This window comes from Cynocephalus volans, chromosome 7 (assembly GCF_027409185.1).
Source record: "Cynocephalus volans isolate mCynVol1 chromosome 7, mCynVol1.pri, whole genome shotgun sequence".
NCBI lineage: Eukaryota > Metazoa > Chordata > Mammalia > Dermoptera > Cynocephalidae > Cynocephalus > Cynocephalus volans.
This window is the reverse complement of record NC_084466.1, coordinates 85,540,560-85,554,852: the sequence shown is the minus strand read 5'-3', so window position 1 is coordinate 85,554,852 and position 14,293 is coordinate 85,540,560. Positions and strand designations below refer to the sequence as shown.

Here is a 14,293-nt window from a genome sequence, read left to right as displayed (position 1 = left end):
ACAGAGAAAGCCAATGAAATCAAAAGCCGATTCTTTTAGAGGATCAGTAAAAATTGATAAACCTCCAACCAGGTTGATCATTTTAAGAAAAGATGACGCAAATTAGCAATATCAGAAATGGTGGAGGGGACACCCCTATGGATCCCACAGACATCCAGAGAATGGTAAGGGAACACTATGCATAACTACATGGCAGTAAGTGTAGTTTTTCCGTGCACTGTTGGACACACATGCCTGCAATGCTTCAGCGACTAAATCAGTCTCTGCCAATCCCTTATTGGGTTCAAATCTGAAGTAGTTAATTATGCATATACGAGCATATGAAGTGGCCACAGGGGATTATCAAGAACTGTTATGGCAGCTTTGATCTATATTTGGGCCCGACCAAATACACCCTTATAATGTTGATGGTCTTTTCGTGCACCTCTCTCATAGCTCCCTGTATAGGTCACACACGGTTGATAAAAGACACCAGGTCCTGTGACTCTTGTCTACTCCCCAAGGCTAAATATAGTGTGAGTGACATGCCGTTTGTTTCAAATAAATACGTTGAGAATTCAATCGAGATAAATGGAAAAATAAAATTATCTCTTTTCTGCCTTGCTATGATTCTCTAAATGACAAAACAAATTTTAAAAGGACATCACTAGCTAATTATGAAAACTGAAAAACTCATTCATAATCTGCAGACTCCAGTTTCCTCATCTAGAAATGCAAGTAATACCCCCGTACCTCACAATAACCACCACGATTGCTTTTCTCAGGTATCTGCTGTTTAAAAATGTAGACTAGATAGCAAGTGCAGTTCAGTATGAGCTTTGCTGAGGTAATACGGAGAGTGTGTGCGTCACTTCGTTGTCCTGTAGACACAGCAGCTCCTGGCCTGCCACTGTCTGTTGAGTGCTTTGCACTGTGAGCGGTGCAGGCCCAGCTCGCGGTGGCGGAAGCTGGCAGGAGCTTGACTCTCGGTAACCAGAAGCCGGAGGGATCAGCGGCAGCGTCAGTGCCGCTCTCAGCAGTGCCGGGGCCAGCGCCCGCCCCTCGTGGTCACTGGACGACAGCTGGGCCGCAGCCAAGGCATGTACTGGGAAACGTGTGGCACTGGTGCACGCGTCCCTTTCACCAGGAGAGCAAAAGCTTGCCTAGAAACCGCCCCCCACCTCCTGCAGATCCCAGCCTGCATCTCATTGACCAGAACTGTGTCACTGGAGTAGCCCTTGCTGCAGGACAGGCTGGGAGAGCCAGCGCCGAGCCCTTCCAACCCTAGAGTGGAAGGCAGAGCAAGAGCGCTTGAGAGTGCCTGCGGGTCAGACACGCAGAAGTGAATCCCGAATAGCTCACTTTGTCTAGGCTTGGGGTGGATCTCACAGATCTAACCTGAGCCCTGTCCTCCCACTCCAGGACTGTGGTAGGAAAGAGCATGGGAGTGGCATCTAAAGATAGGATTCCACCATGGGACTGTCATTTGCTAGCTGTGAGTGACTTCCAGCTGTAATTTAAATTCTCTCTGAACTCAATTTCCTTATTATGTCCATGTTAAGAATAAGGTCCCTCCTTTATAATGTGGAGGATAAAATGAGCGTATTGATACTAAAATTATTCGTGAATTGTTAACTCTTATTGTCATGTTAGTTATTTTCTAACAGTGCAAAACAAATATTAACGTCACACCATAAAGCAAGTTGGAGAATCTCTGACATTCCCAAGGGCTCTTGAAACTTCTTTCCTTCTGAAAAAAAATCACATTATTCCCTACCACTTTGGAGATATTTGGTTTTCTCTGAGTGAACCATAAACCCATAAACCCATTTGCATCCAACAACCAAATTACTGCATTAACTTTGAAGAAAATTTTTTATATAAAAGCAAGCAATCATCTGTAATACAAAACCACCCAATCAGAATTATAGTAACCCAGAAATCACTTATGTGTATCTTCCAACAAAAAGTTCAAAGACATAGGCATCCAACAAATATTAAAAACTTTTTTGAAATTGCCAGAAGTCTTTGCGTCTTGAAAATAACAGCATATTCCTTATAGAAGAGTTGACCATTCTCTAATTTATCTTCTTAAAATATATTTTGTTGTGAACATAAGTAACAAAAACTGGAACTGTAATTCCTTTAAAATGAAAAGGCAATGATTAAACCTTGGTCATTTTAGATCTTTACCTTGAGAACTGACTTGGCACATTGTAAACAGTATTCACAGACACTATAAACCCGTGGTATTATTATATTTTCTGGGAAAAAAATTAATACCCTTTACTCTCTTAACATAATCCAGAATTTTTTGATAGCCACAAATTTATAGGATCCCAGGATCTGTGATTATGAAGAAATTATTTTATATAAATCCTAAACTTATATACAAGTATAAAGATATAATCATTTGCAATAGTATATGTTTTGCTAATTTTGTAAATCCTTTTTTAGGACTCATCTCTGCTTCTACAGTCAACTCAGAATGTGACTGTAAATGCGCGCAACTCAGAAGGGGAAGTCACAGGCAGGTTAAAAGTGGGTGAGTCCAACTTTGTCACAGTGGTTTGAATGCATGCAGTCCATGAGTAGTGCTAAATGGATGCACTGTTTTTCTTCTAAAGAATTCAAAGCCTTTTATGAAGAAAGTATGAATTTTCTAAGTATCATGCTGTGTTGACCACAGAGAGTAGTTAGCACTGCGGAGGGGGGTGGGGGTGGGGGGATACTCTGAAGTGTTTTAATTAAAGTTAGTTTGGTTCCAAGAAATAAAGGGCCATTCAAGCTAGTGCAAGAAACAGAACATTTGCTGCCAGATACAAAAGAATCTCCCGACAACCAAAGGAAAGGAAGTAAAGCAGCGGCCTCACGAGAGCAGAGAGCAGGCATGAGAGTCGAGGGTAGATGCATACTCCGTCCGTCCCTCCTTCCTTCCCGTCCTCCAGGTCTCTCCCCCCACTCTGTCCTCCCTTGTCCTCTCTCCCCCTTCCGGTGTGTCCTCACCCATCGTTTTCACTGGGAGACAGGGCTTCTGACTCCACAGGACCTACAGGTCCTATAGGTCCTCGTCTGCCTGGCAGTAGTTCCCAACACCAACCAGTTCAGTCTTCAATTATGCAAATTATAAATTCCCACCAGAAAACTCTACTCAGCCCAACTCACCTGTTCAACCAGCTGCCCTTGGGTCAGCTGTGCACACCCATCCAGTCAGCTAAGGCCAGAGAATAAGGTCACATGGGAGTGAAGTCACACGGAATCTTGCAGAGGGAGAAGAGGATTAGTAAGAAAGGATAAAGGTGAAAGAAATAAGAAAAGAGCAAAGCAGCTGGTGGAAGGTAGGCGTAGTCTCCACGCTGTCCACGTTGTGTAGGTTTGCAGAGTCTAGGGAGTCACATGGCCCTCGTGGCTACTGGGAAAAGATGAGAGGTGCAGCGCCACCACAGACTGGTGGCTTGGGGCCTCTCTTTTGTAACGGCTGTTCCCACAGAGCATTATAATGCTGCGTTGAAAACTACTGATGACTTTTTCAATCATACTAATACAAGATGTTCCATATTTTATGTTCTGCTTTAGTCCTTATAACTTACTCTGGATAATGACTTATTTCTCTTTTGCTTAGAAGTTTTGTTTGAACACTCAGTCCAGTGAAATTCTCCGTGGGCCTAGAGATGAGCCTGATTTTATCCAGCATGCATGTTTTTGAAACTTGTCTAAATCATTTTAACCACCGATAGCTTTTCAATGTTTGAGGGGATTTTGCCCATCATTTCTCATTCGTTCAACAAACATCTGTTTCTATACGCTGTTAAGTAATAACACGTAAAGAGCATATAATTATTTCTTATGAGCTTCAAAAGTAGAAGAACCTTTTTATACTTTTATGAGAATAATTACTACAAATATTTGTTTACTTGTTTATCTTTTTGTTAAATGCAGATTTTCACATACCCTACAAGGGAGTTTAGACATGATATAAACCTGCCTCTCAATCTGTAGGTTAAAAAGCAGAAGAGCTGAAATGCTAACTTGCTGAAGCTGGTTAAGTTGAAACAGGAGCAGGCAGGACGTGCTCCCCTCGGCCGGCCGTTAAGTTGAAACAGGAGCAGGCAGGACGTGCTCCCCTCGGCCGGCCGTGCTCCCACAGGCCCTTCTCTCTAATCAGATTTCCTGACATTGTGGCAGCAACTGCTCTAGTTGCTGCAAGTGTGGTTCCCGTGTCTGTCACCAGGATGCTACCAGGGATTATCCAGTTAAAAAAAGTTACCCCTTGAAATTGGTTTAAGCTGTTGACCTGAATCTTTAGTTTTAACCTTGTTGTCTCATGCCCGATTAAGTGTTTAAATAGGTGATTTCCATTAAACCTTTGGTTGGAAAATCTCTGTTATATCGAAGACCTTGAGCTAGGAAATATTGCTCAGCTCACCAAATTCAGGATTTTTGTCAGTCAGTGAATTCCCACAGTTGCAATCCTCCCAGCCTCACGTTTCCTGGAATAAGTTAAATTTAGCCAGTTTGAATATTAAAATGTAATTTAAGTGTTCTAGCCAAATTAATTCCATTTAATTACATGAATAACTATTTTCTACTAAACCACCAAAAAAATTGGCATCCCATACAAACAAAACCAAAAAATTATAATTAAATTCCAGAGTAAATGAAATATTAAAAAGTGAGCACTAGTAAATAGCATTTCAAATCTTTGAGCTAAATGATATCAAATCATAAGCAACAACAACAGAATCTTACTAGTGATCAATACAGCTCTGGTTATTACAGCTCATTTTCTTTTGATTTCAAATAATAGATACCAGTTCTGCAGTTCTGGTTTGCTTAAAAATAAGAGACATACCCAGAAGTATGAAAGCTGTGCTTGAATGGATTGGCGGGGCATGGCAGTCCGGGTTTTCTGAGAACCACCAAACCTATGATGCAGCAAATGTGTCCTGTGGAAACAACACCCAGCTGCCCAGCAACCTGCCATAGGTACAGAATGATCTGGTAGGACCATTGGCTTCTACGTCAGGGAGGCTCTACAGCAGTATAATTGCTACAAGTCCAATGTAGAGATTTTCAAATTACAACCAAATAAACCCACTGGGGGAGTTGGTGATGTTTATGGCACAAGTTGGTCACTGCCACCCAGACATTGATGTCACTTTCCTCAAGTGCTAAGCCATCTACTCTGCTACAGCCACAGTGTTGTGGATCCAGAACTACAATGACATGATGCAAAGCTTTGATCTTGCAGAGAAATAAGAATCTCATCAGTCCATTGAGTTTGCAAGAGTTCTTTGAACTTCTGTATTCAAAGAATTACCATAAGCTTCTGCGAATGACTCATACTCTCAGTGTGGCTGATGTCACGAACATCAGTATAAAACACGAGAACAATGCAGTGAATATGGCGTCACAGAATTTTATGTACCATGTTAAGAGACAACGGTGCAACTGCAGCCAAAATAGCACTGGCTGTGATGACTGAGCTCGATGGAAGAATCCTGTGGAATGAGGCCAGAACTCAGCGTTATCCCGAGTGCGGGCTTCTCTAAAGTCACCAAGACACGAGTGTCGGCTGCTGCTTTGAAATCCTTCCTAGAGAAACAGGAGAAAAGAAAAGCAAAATGAATCCATTTTCCAGTTCCACAAATAAAAAGGAGGAAAAAAAGAGCTTTATGATAATGTGTTACAGCCAGAATGCACAGTCAGAACACAGGTGTCCTTCAGAGAAAAGCAACCAGCCCCAACAAATGTACTTTTGTGGGGTGGAAAAAGAGAGAGAGAGAAATAGAATGAAACAACTTCCAAGCAAGTTTTACATTCCAAAGATGCCCTTTACACTCCTTTCTGCCCCCTGCCCCACGTGCTACCTCTTGCCCACCCACACCCTGTAGACAAACAGTCTTTTTAGATTCAGGTTTGTCCTTCCTCCATTTCCCTTGTGAAAATGAGCAGATACATTTACGTTTTCTTGTATCCCCTCAAACGAAGGCTACAACAGGTGCTCGTTTTTGTTTTACTTTTTTCACTTAGTATGTCCTGGAAGTTACTCCAGATCAATCTATAGGTATTTCCTCAATCTCTTTTACAGCTGCATAATACTCCACTGTGTGGATTCACCAGGATTATTCAGCTATTCACCCACATGTATGGGCATTTAGGTTGTTCTCAATACTTTGCAATTATAAATATTGACACAAAGAATAACCATTACACATGTATTTTATTTTGTTGGAGGTATGTCCTGAGCATAGATTCCTACAGGTGGGACTGTAGGTATGTACATGCTTAGTTGTGTTAGATTTTGCTTAATTTCACTGTAGAAGGTTGTGGCAATGTGGATTCCTACCAGTAATGCAGGAGAATTCCTGTTTCCTGACGCCTCAACACAGAATGTGTTATCATATATGCCTAAATTATTTCCAACCTGATAGGGGAGAAATGGTATCTCAGTGTTGTTTTAATTTGCATTTCTCTAATCATGAGTACATCTTGATGAAAGAATTGAAGCAGGTTCCCAATCTCTACCTCAGGTTGAGCCTCAGGATCTCAGTGTCGGCGTCTTGTTCTTAAGATGAAGATGGAATGTGTCTAGGGCTGGAACACGCTGGTTAATGTGTAATTTACTAACTGAAAGCAGTCACCTCATGGTTTTAAATAGCTGAAGCATGATGATTTCTTGCTTGAACTGCACATAGACATTTTTAACTTTCTGATGTAACTTGCAACCCGTGATTGTAACTTCTGTACTTGGCCCACCCAGGAGAATGGAATAACTCCACACTGAGGTGGTCCCCTCCCTCCGTAACCTTCCCTAGAAAATCTCTGGTGCTTGTAACAGACTCCTGAGCATACCCCAACTCTGTTGGCTGGTGGCTCTGGGTCGATTCTCACACTTGGTTCCCAATATACTTTATAAAATTATTTTGTCTTGATGGTCTGAATTTTGCACAGTAGTTTGAACATTTTTTTATAAGTGTGAGGTCCATTTTTATATCTTTGTCATGAATCGTCTGCTTGTGAATTTTTTTCCCATTTTCCTATCAGATCTGTCATCTTTTGTTCCTCAGTAGTTAAGGATTCTTCATATATCAGGGATCTCAGCTCTCTGCCCGGGTACGCATTGCTAATATTTCCTCCCAGTTTTCATTTGTTGTCTAACTTTATCATGCATTTTTAATCATGTAACACTTTTATTTTTATTTTTTATTGTTATATAGTCAAATATAAAAGCTTTCTTTCATTGCCTCTAGATTTTGTGTTATGGCTTGAAAGACTTTTCTACACCAAAGTTACAAAGGAATTCACCCATGTTTTCTTCTAGTGTTTGTGTGGTTTTATTTTTTTACACAGAGATCCCTAATCCATGTGAGGTTTATTATTGTGTGGTATGAGACAGGGATCTAATTTCATCTTTTCTAAATAGTTACCAAATTGTCTCAACACCATTTATTTAAAAGTCCATCTTTAAACCAGTGATATCAGATGCTATTATTATCAATTACTAGATTCTTTATGTATTTGGGTCTAATTACAAACTTTCTATTCTATTCCACTGGTCTATTTGTCTGTCCACGCCTGACTTTATAAAATATTTTAATGTCTGGTGGAACTGGTCTCCCTTGTGTTTTTTTTATTTGGTTGGTTGGTTTTTTCCAGGCTATTCTTATATATTTGTTTTTCCATAAGAACTTTAGTATCAATTCACTAATTCTATAAAATAGTTTGTTGGCATTATTACTGGGATTACGTTGAATTATAAATTAACTCTGGGAGAAATGACATCTTACAATGTTTAGTCATCCTATCCAAGAACATGGATGTCTTTCCATTTATTTAAGCATCTTTTAGGAGTGTTTCAAATTTTTCTCATATATGTTTTACATATTTCTTATCAAATGAATACCTCAGTATTTTAAATCATCTTTGTTGTTATTGTAAATGGCATTTTCTCTATCTTTATGCATTTAAACTTTTGTTTGTGTATATTGTGTGTCAATTTTATAAACTACTTTGCTAAATTTTTTGTTGGTTGAGCTGTAGTTTTATCAGAGTCTCTGGGATTTGTCAGGTACACTATTGTATCATCTGCACATAGAGACAGTTTTACTTCTTTACTCAAGCATTGATTTTACTTTTTTAGTTACGTTGACTAATAGCTCTAGTGCAGTGTTGAGTAATAGTAAACATAGTGGATATCCTTGCCTTGCTCTCAGCCATAGTGGAAATGCTTCTATTCTTTCTGCATTAATAAGATATTGGCCTCAAGGTTAAGGTACATCTATCTTACCGTGTTAAGAAAGCACCCATCACTGCATATTTTCTTGAATGTTTTTATAATAAATGTGTGTTGAATTTTGTCAAAGACTTTTTCAGCACCTGTAGAGATAATATAATTTATTTTTATTAGATTAGTTGATATTAATCATTTCCTCACATAAAACCAACCTTGCATTTCTGGAATACATCTCACCTAGTAATGGTATAGTATTTAATTAATTAATTAATTTTGGCAGCTGATGGGTATAGGGATCAAACCCCGGCAGCACCATGTTCTAACCAGCTGAACTAACTGGCCAGCCCAGGAGTTTTCTTAACGGGGTGTTGGATTCTGTTTTCTTCTTCTACTTAATTTAGAGTTTTTCATTCATGAGTAATACTGGTTTATAGTTTTCTTTCTTTTTTGCTGTCTTTTTATTGTTCAGGTATTGATGTTAAACTTACTTCTTAAAGTGCTTTCAATACTGCGGAATAATTTAAAGAGCACTGAGACTATCCAGTCTTTGAAGGTTTGTTAAAATTCTCTTCTGACACCATCTGTACTTAGTGCTTTTTTGTGGGGTAGTTTTTTGTTGTTGTTGTTGTTTTTCAAAATATTTTAATATTTATTTGTAAATATTTGTGGGATGTAGTGTTTTGTTTTAATAATACATGTCCTACACAATGATTCACTTAGGGTAGATAGCATAGTTTTGTTTTTAAATAAAGTTGTCCATTTCTTCTATGAACACAGGTCTGTGTAAACTTTCTAATTTAATGGAATCCCTTTTGGCAATTTCTATTTGCCTATGAAATAGTCTATTTTATCTAGGTTTTCAAATTCATCTGCATAGAGGTCTGCATTGTAGTCTCTCTTTTTTCTTAATTTCTTCTATTTCAATGGTTATTTCCTTTTTTTACCCCCAATGGTTATTTTCCACTTGTCCTTTCTCATTTTGTATATGTGTGCTTTCTGACTTTTTTTATTAACTTAGTTAGTAGTTTATCTATTTTGATAATTTTCTAAAAAAAACCCAGAATTTTAACTTATTAGATCTGCTTTTTTATACTATATTCTTCCTTAATTTCTGATTTTATCTTAATTATTTTCTTCCTGTGCGATCTTTCGGCTCCCTTTGTTGTTCTTTTTGTAGGTTTTTCTTTAGGAACTTAGTTCATGTTTTTATTGATAAAGGTATTTCATAAATTTTCCTCTATAACTGCTTTTCATGCATGTGATAGGATTCTGAACTGTGATGTTTTCAGTGTCATTATTTTCTTTAATCCTGTAATTTCTGTTTGTATTTCACCCAGAAGTTATTTAATAAGAAACTTTTAAATTTCTGGATGAGTGGACCTTTCTGTCTTTCTGTTTTTATCAGTGAATTCTAGTTTGATTGCATTGTGCTCAGAGAGTATTTTTGTGATCTTTCTACTTTATGTAATTTACTGATATTTTGCTCATGACCTAATATATGACCGGTTTCTGTGAGTGTGCCAGGGGCCCTTGAGAAGAATGTGTATTCTCTGTTATCAGGGCTTCAGGTTTAATATGTGTCGACAGACTTACCTTGTCAATTATGTTTTCAGGTCTTCGGTCTATTTCGCATTCACTTCCTCCAGTACTATCGTCATCCTTATGTGGCCCTTCACTAATGCCCCTCCTCTGTTTTCCTACAGTCTTCTCACTATGTCTGTGTCCACCACAAAGCCTGTGATGGGGCAGGACTTGCAGCAGGTTTTTCTCCTAGGACCCATAGTTATTTTGCAGCTTCTCTTCAAGTAATGCCAAGGGTGTGGTTTGTGTAGAATTTTTATAGTTGTGAAGCTCTTCCATATATTTTGGGGAAGAGCATTTTGGGAAGTTGATTACTATAAAGTCACCACTGTCATCAGCTACCCAGAAGTCCATCATTTCCAATTTCATAAAAATAACTTCATAGTATTATTTCAGTGGCTATGTAATATTCTAATGGATGAATATATACATAGATTATACATATGTGTGAATATATATATTATAACTTGGTTAAACAACATTAAAATATTGGGTTTAGATTTTTCCGTTTAGCTTATGCCACAATTCCTAATTCAGGCTGCCCTTGTAAAGGTAGTAGGTATTCAATAAATATTTGTTGGATGAATAAATAGAAGAATGAGTGGAAGATCGTGTAGAGCGAGATGGGCCAAGAAGCCAGTCTAAACTTGGGATAGGGTTCCAAGAGATAGGATGAGGTGAGACGGCCCGGCCAGGGTGGTCCAAAGTGGAAAAAGCTTCAAGTGCGAGTTTGAGCCATGGCCTTAAGGGATTTTTGGTCATGGAGAGGATAACGAATGGGAAACAAGACGGCAGAACTGCAACAAAGCAGACCAGGAATAAGAAAAGGGGGTTCACCTAAGGTGATCACAGAGAACACCCTAGGGCCCTTGCCTGGTCTTGGTAGTCCATGAACTCACAGTACATGGATGTGACAGACTGGCCTAAAGAACCAAGTCATGCTATACTGGTGTCAAAAATAAACCAGATCAAGTTAAAAATTTAAAAGTTTACTATGCATACAAAAAAATAGTTCTTGAACCAGGAGACCTCAAACCAGAACTGGTAAGAGGACGTACATAGCGTAGAGTTACACAAGGGCTTGTAAAACAAAAATGAAGATGTCGTTTAACCTCTGCAATGATTGGTTATTACTGTGCGGGTTTCCAGACAGCAGAGGATCGGGCAAAAGTGATCATCTTATGCCATTTTTGGAAGGTGACTTAAGTTTTGTTTATGATTATTGAGGCATTTACAAGAAATAACCCAAGTTTCACTTGCATGGCCTAACTGGCTTTGTCTGCTCGGGGAATTCTCAAGTCTGGTCTCCATTTTATTTTATTTTATTTTATTTTATTTTAACACAGATAAGGGTCATTTGCTCCCAGTCCAGTACTTTTTCTATGATACCATATTTGCAGCAGCAGAATATGTTCCCTTTTTTTTTTTTTAAGAACTTTCTGATATTTATTTTTAAATGATACTATCTTAAATTAGAGATATCATGAGGGAAAAAAAGATTGCTAATGAGACATATTGTATGAAGAATTTGATGGTATTTTCATTAGAAAAACCTTTAAAAGCCAATTTCAAAAACTTAGTTAGATCATACAACCTTGACTTTTCCTTCTTTGTACCAAAGTCTTTCATTAAAAATGGTATTGTACCAGATTGGTCTTTTCTTATCAACAACATAGAATTTGAATTTTATTTCTTAAAGATCTCTGCTGCAAAAAAATGTTACTTGCTCAGCTCTAATCAGTGACCAATGAGGTTATAAAAACCAGGAGAATGCTAACAAAAGTTAAAAGATTGATTACAAACTCAGTAATTATGGGCTTATCACTTGGAGAACAGTACAATTTCCTCTGAAGTGCAAACATATTTAAGCAGTCAATGTCTACATTTCTTTAGTGAAGTGGACATGGAAGGGTATTCACCTCTGTGCCTTTGCTCAGGTGGTTCCCTCTACCTGGAGTGCCCCATTCTCCCTTCAGCAGGGAGCATGAACTCTTCTTCAAGGTCATCTCAGATATCGTCTTCCCCTGGATGCCATTTCCAAGCCCGGGGAATGGACCAGGAATTCCTTGTCAGGACTCTTTCATGTTTATCACATAGCACTTATCCAATTGTCCTGAAACTAGGCTTAAATTCTTTTCTCTTTAGTGGATCATGAACTTCTATATGTTGTGAACTACGTCTCACTCACTTATATATCCTCAATTCTTAGCACGGTATGTATTCTTGTACATAAATGGCATGCAGTAAATTTGTGTTGAATGGAACGGACTCATTTGCTTTGAATAAAGGCTTATATGGCTTTGCTGCTTACACATAATGTGCAGCTGAACTCATTTGTTGGCTCTTTCATCAATGCATATTAATAGTTACAGGAAAATATTCATCATTTAGTGTAACCCCTTACCCTTAACAAAGCCTCCTGGAATTGTTATATGAATCTCCAGTGAACAAAACAGTGAAATCTTACTAGATAAATTATTCCAGGATTTTTCCTCAATTTTAAAGTCAGATAACTTCATATTCATCATTAAATGCTTATATAATAAATATGTATCAGTGACCCAGAAGAGGTAAACAGTGACCCTGAGTCTCAGAGGAGGCAAAAGACATACAATTATCAAAAAATAAAGTAAGGTTTTCTTAAGAAAAAGGTAATATAACATAGAGGAAAAAATGGCTTTCCTTTATAACTGCCACTTTCATCAAAAGTATTTATCTGTTTACTTAAATGAAGAATCATTGGAGGCTATTGAAGTACAAATTTATAAAATTATATAAGAATATATTGGTGACCATGTCCAAAACTGATTAATACGTTGATTAAAAAGGTTTATTTAATTTCTACCAGGCACCCAACAGTCTTGATGTCTACTTTGAGGAACACAGAGACACACACACACAAATTTTAAGAAATGACCCATTTTCTCAATAACTTTACTTTTATAGACAAGAACATAAAGCTAACATAAAATGACAGGGGAACTCTTGTAGTTTCTTGAGCAAATGATGAAAGCTGAGTTCTAGAGAGATTAATCCATGAAGCGGCCTGGGTTAGCAGGATTGGAAGAGAAATTAGGAAAGACACAGGATGAATATTGGGATCTGTTTATAGCTGAGTGTGTGGGTGAGGCTAAGAAACTCAACGCAAGCCCCGATGCCTGGGGGCGGTGTGCCCAGCACCCAGCACACAGTGAGCACCCAGCAGTCGTTTGCTGAGTAGATGACGAGTTGGAAGGCAGTGGGTCCAGAGCTCAGGTGAAGGGATTAAGCTTGGAAGTGAGAGTAAAATAGAAAGAAAGAAGGCGTGAAGAAGACAAAAATTTCTCAGGAAGAAGGGAAGGGCAAGACCGTGAGTGTTCTTCCAGGGAGCGTCTGTTCCTCATGGAGAAAGAGCTGGGGGCCTGCTGAGAACAAGGCAAAGAGAACTGCAGGGTAGGATTCACCTTCTGGGTTGACTCTGACCACTGATGTGAGCCATTTGTAAGATTGTCTTTCACAAATCTCACATCTCAGGAGGCAAAATCCTTAGCTGGTTAATAACCAAAAGAATACATATTTAATTATGAGTAGAAGAATTACATTATTTTTGTTAATTAAAAATCTGAAAAAATAAACTTTTAAATAATTTATCCATATATATATTTGATATAGGTTAGCATATGTTTGACATTAATTTTAATAATATGAAAGATTTAGGCTTAAAACTTGCAAAGTTTAATCATGGTATCAAAAATCTATTGGTAAATCCTAAATGTTTAGTTATTTGGTATTGCTAGGTGACGTGTGTGTGTAAAAATAGAGATTTCAACTCTGCTTATCATAAACACTTTATAATAAATTGTTTTAATTAATCCTTCAGGTCCCAAAATGGTAGAAGTCCAGAGTCAGCAGTTTCAGATCAACTCCAAAGATGGCAAGCCGCTCTTCACTGTGGATGAAAAGGAAGTTGTGGTTGGCACAGATAAACTTCGAGTAACTGGTATGTAGTAACTCTTGAGAAAAACTCTATCCCATGGAGAGCACTTCTGCAAAAGCAAATTGTACTTTTGGCGAGGATGCTCTGGAATCATTCAGGCAGATGAGAAAAGGTAGTTTGAATTTGTCAACTTTTCTTCATGGCATTTCTTTTGAAATTCTTTGTTGCCCTCCTGCAAGAATGAAATCCTCCTCACAGATCTTTGCCTGTTCTTTTCTCCCACTATGTCTCTTTATCTTTTATCTTTTATTTTATCCAGTATCTCTCCGTCAAACATACAATTTAAGTACCTGTTTTTCAAGTTTGTTATATTCCCATTATATCAGGTACTTGGATTCCCTCTATTTCTACAAAAAAAACTTTGCTCTTGTTCACTAATGGCTGAACAGGGTTCTCGTAGGACTCATTTTTAGGACTGAAAAGAAGAAATTTTATGAAAATAAGTTCAGAACATATTCTAAATTCATTTGCTGAGCTTCTGAAAAGACTAGAAAACATAAATAGTCAGACACTTGTTTAAT

At 38.1% G+C, this 14,293-nt stretch overlaps 1 protein-coding gene across 2 annotated transcripts in view; it reads left to right on the top strand.

Annotated features, from left to right (window-relative positions):
* SGCG (sarcoglycan gamma) overlaps positions 1-14,293 on the top strand; it is a 108,324-nt gene that overhangs the window by 55,023 nt on the left and 39,008 nt on the right. For both annotated transcript variants that reach the window (XM_063103165.1, XM_063103166.1), the window contains exons 4-5: positions 2,437-2,524; positions 13,656-13,775. In XM_063103165.1, the coding sequence (XP_062959235.1) occupies positions 2,437-2,524; positions 13,656-13,775 (208 nt within the window). The remainder of the gene's footprint in view (positions 1-2,436; positions 2,525-13,655; positions 13,776-14,293) is intronic.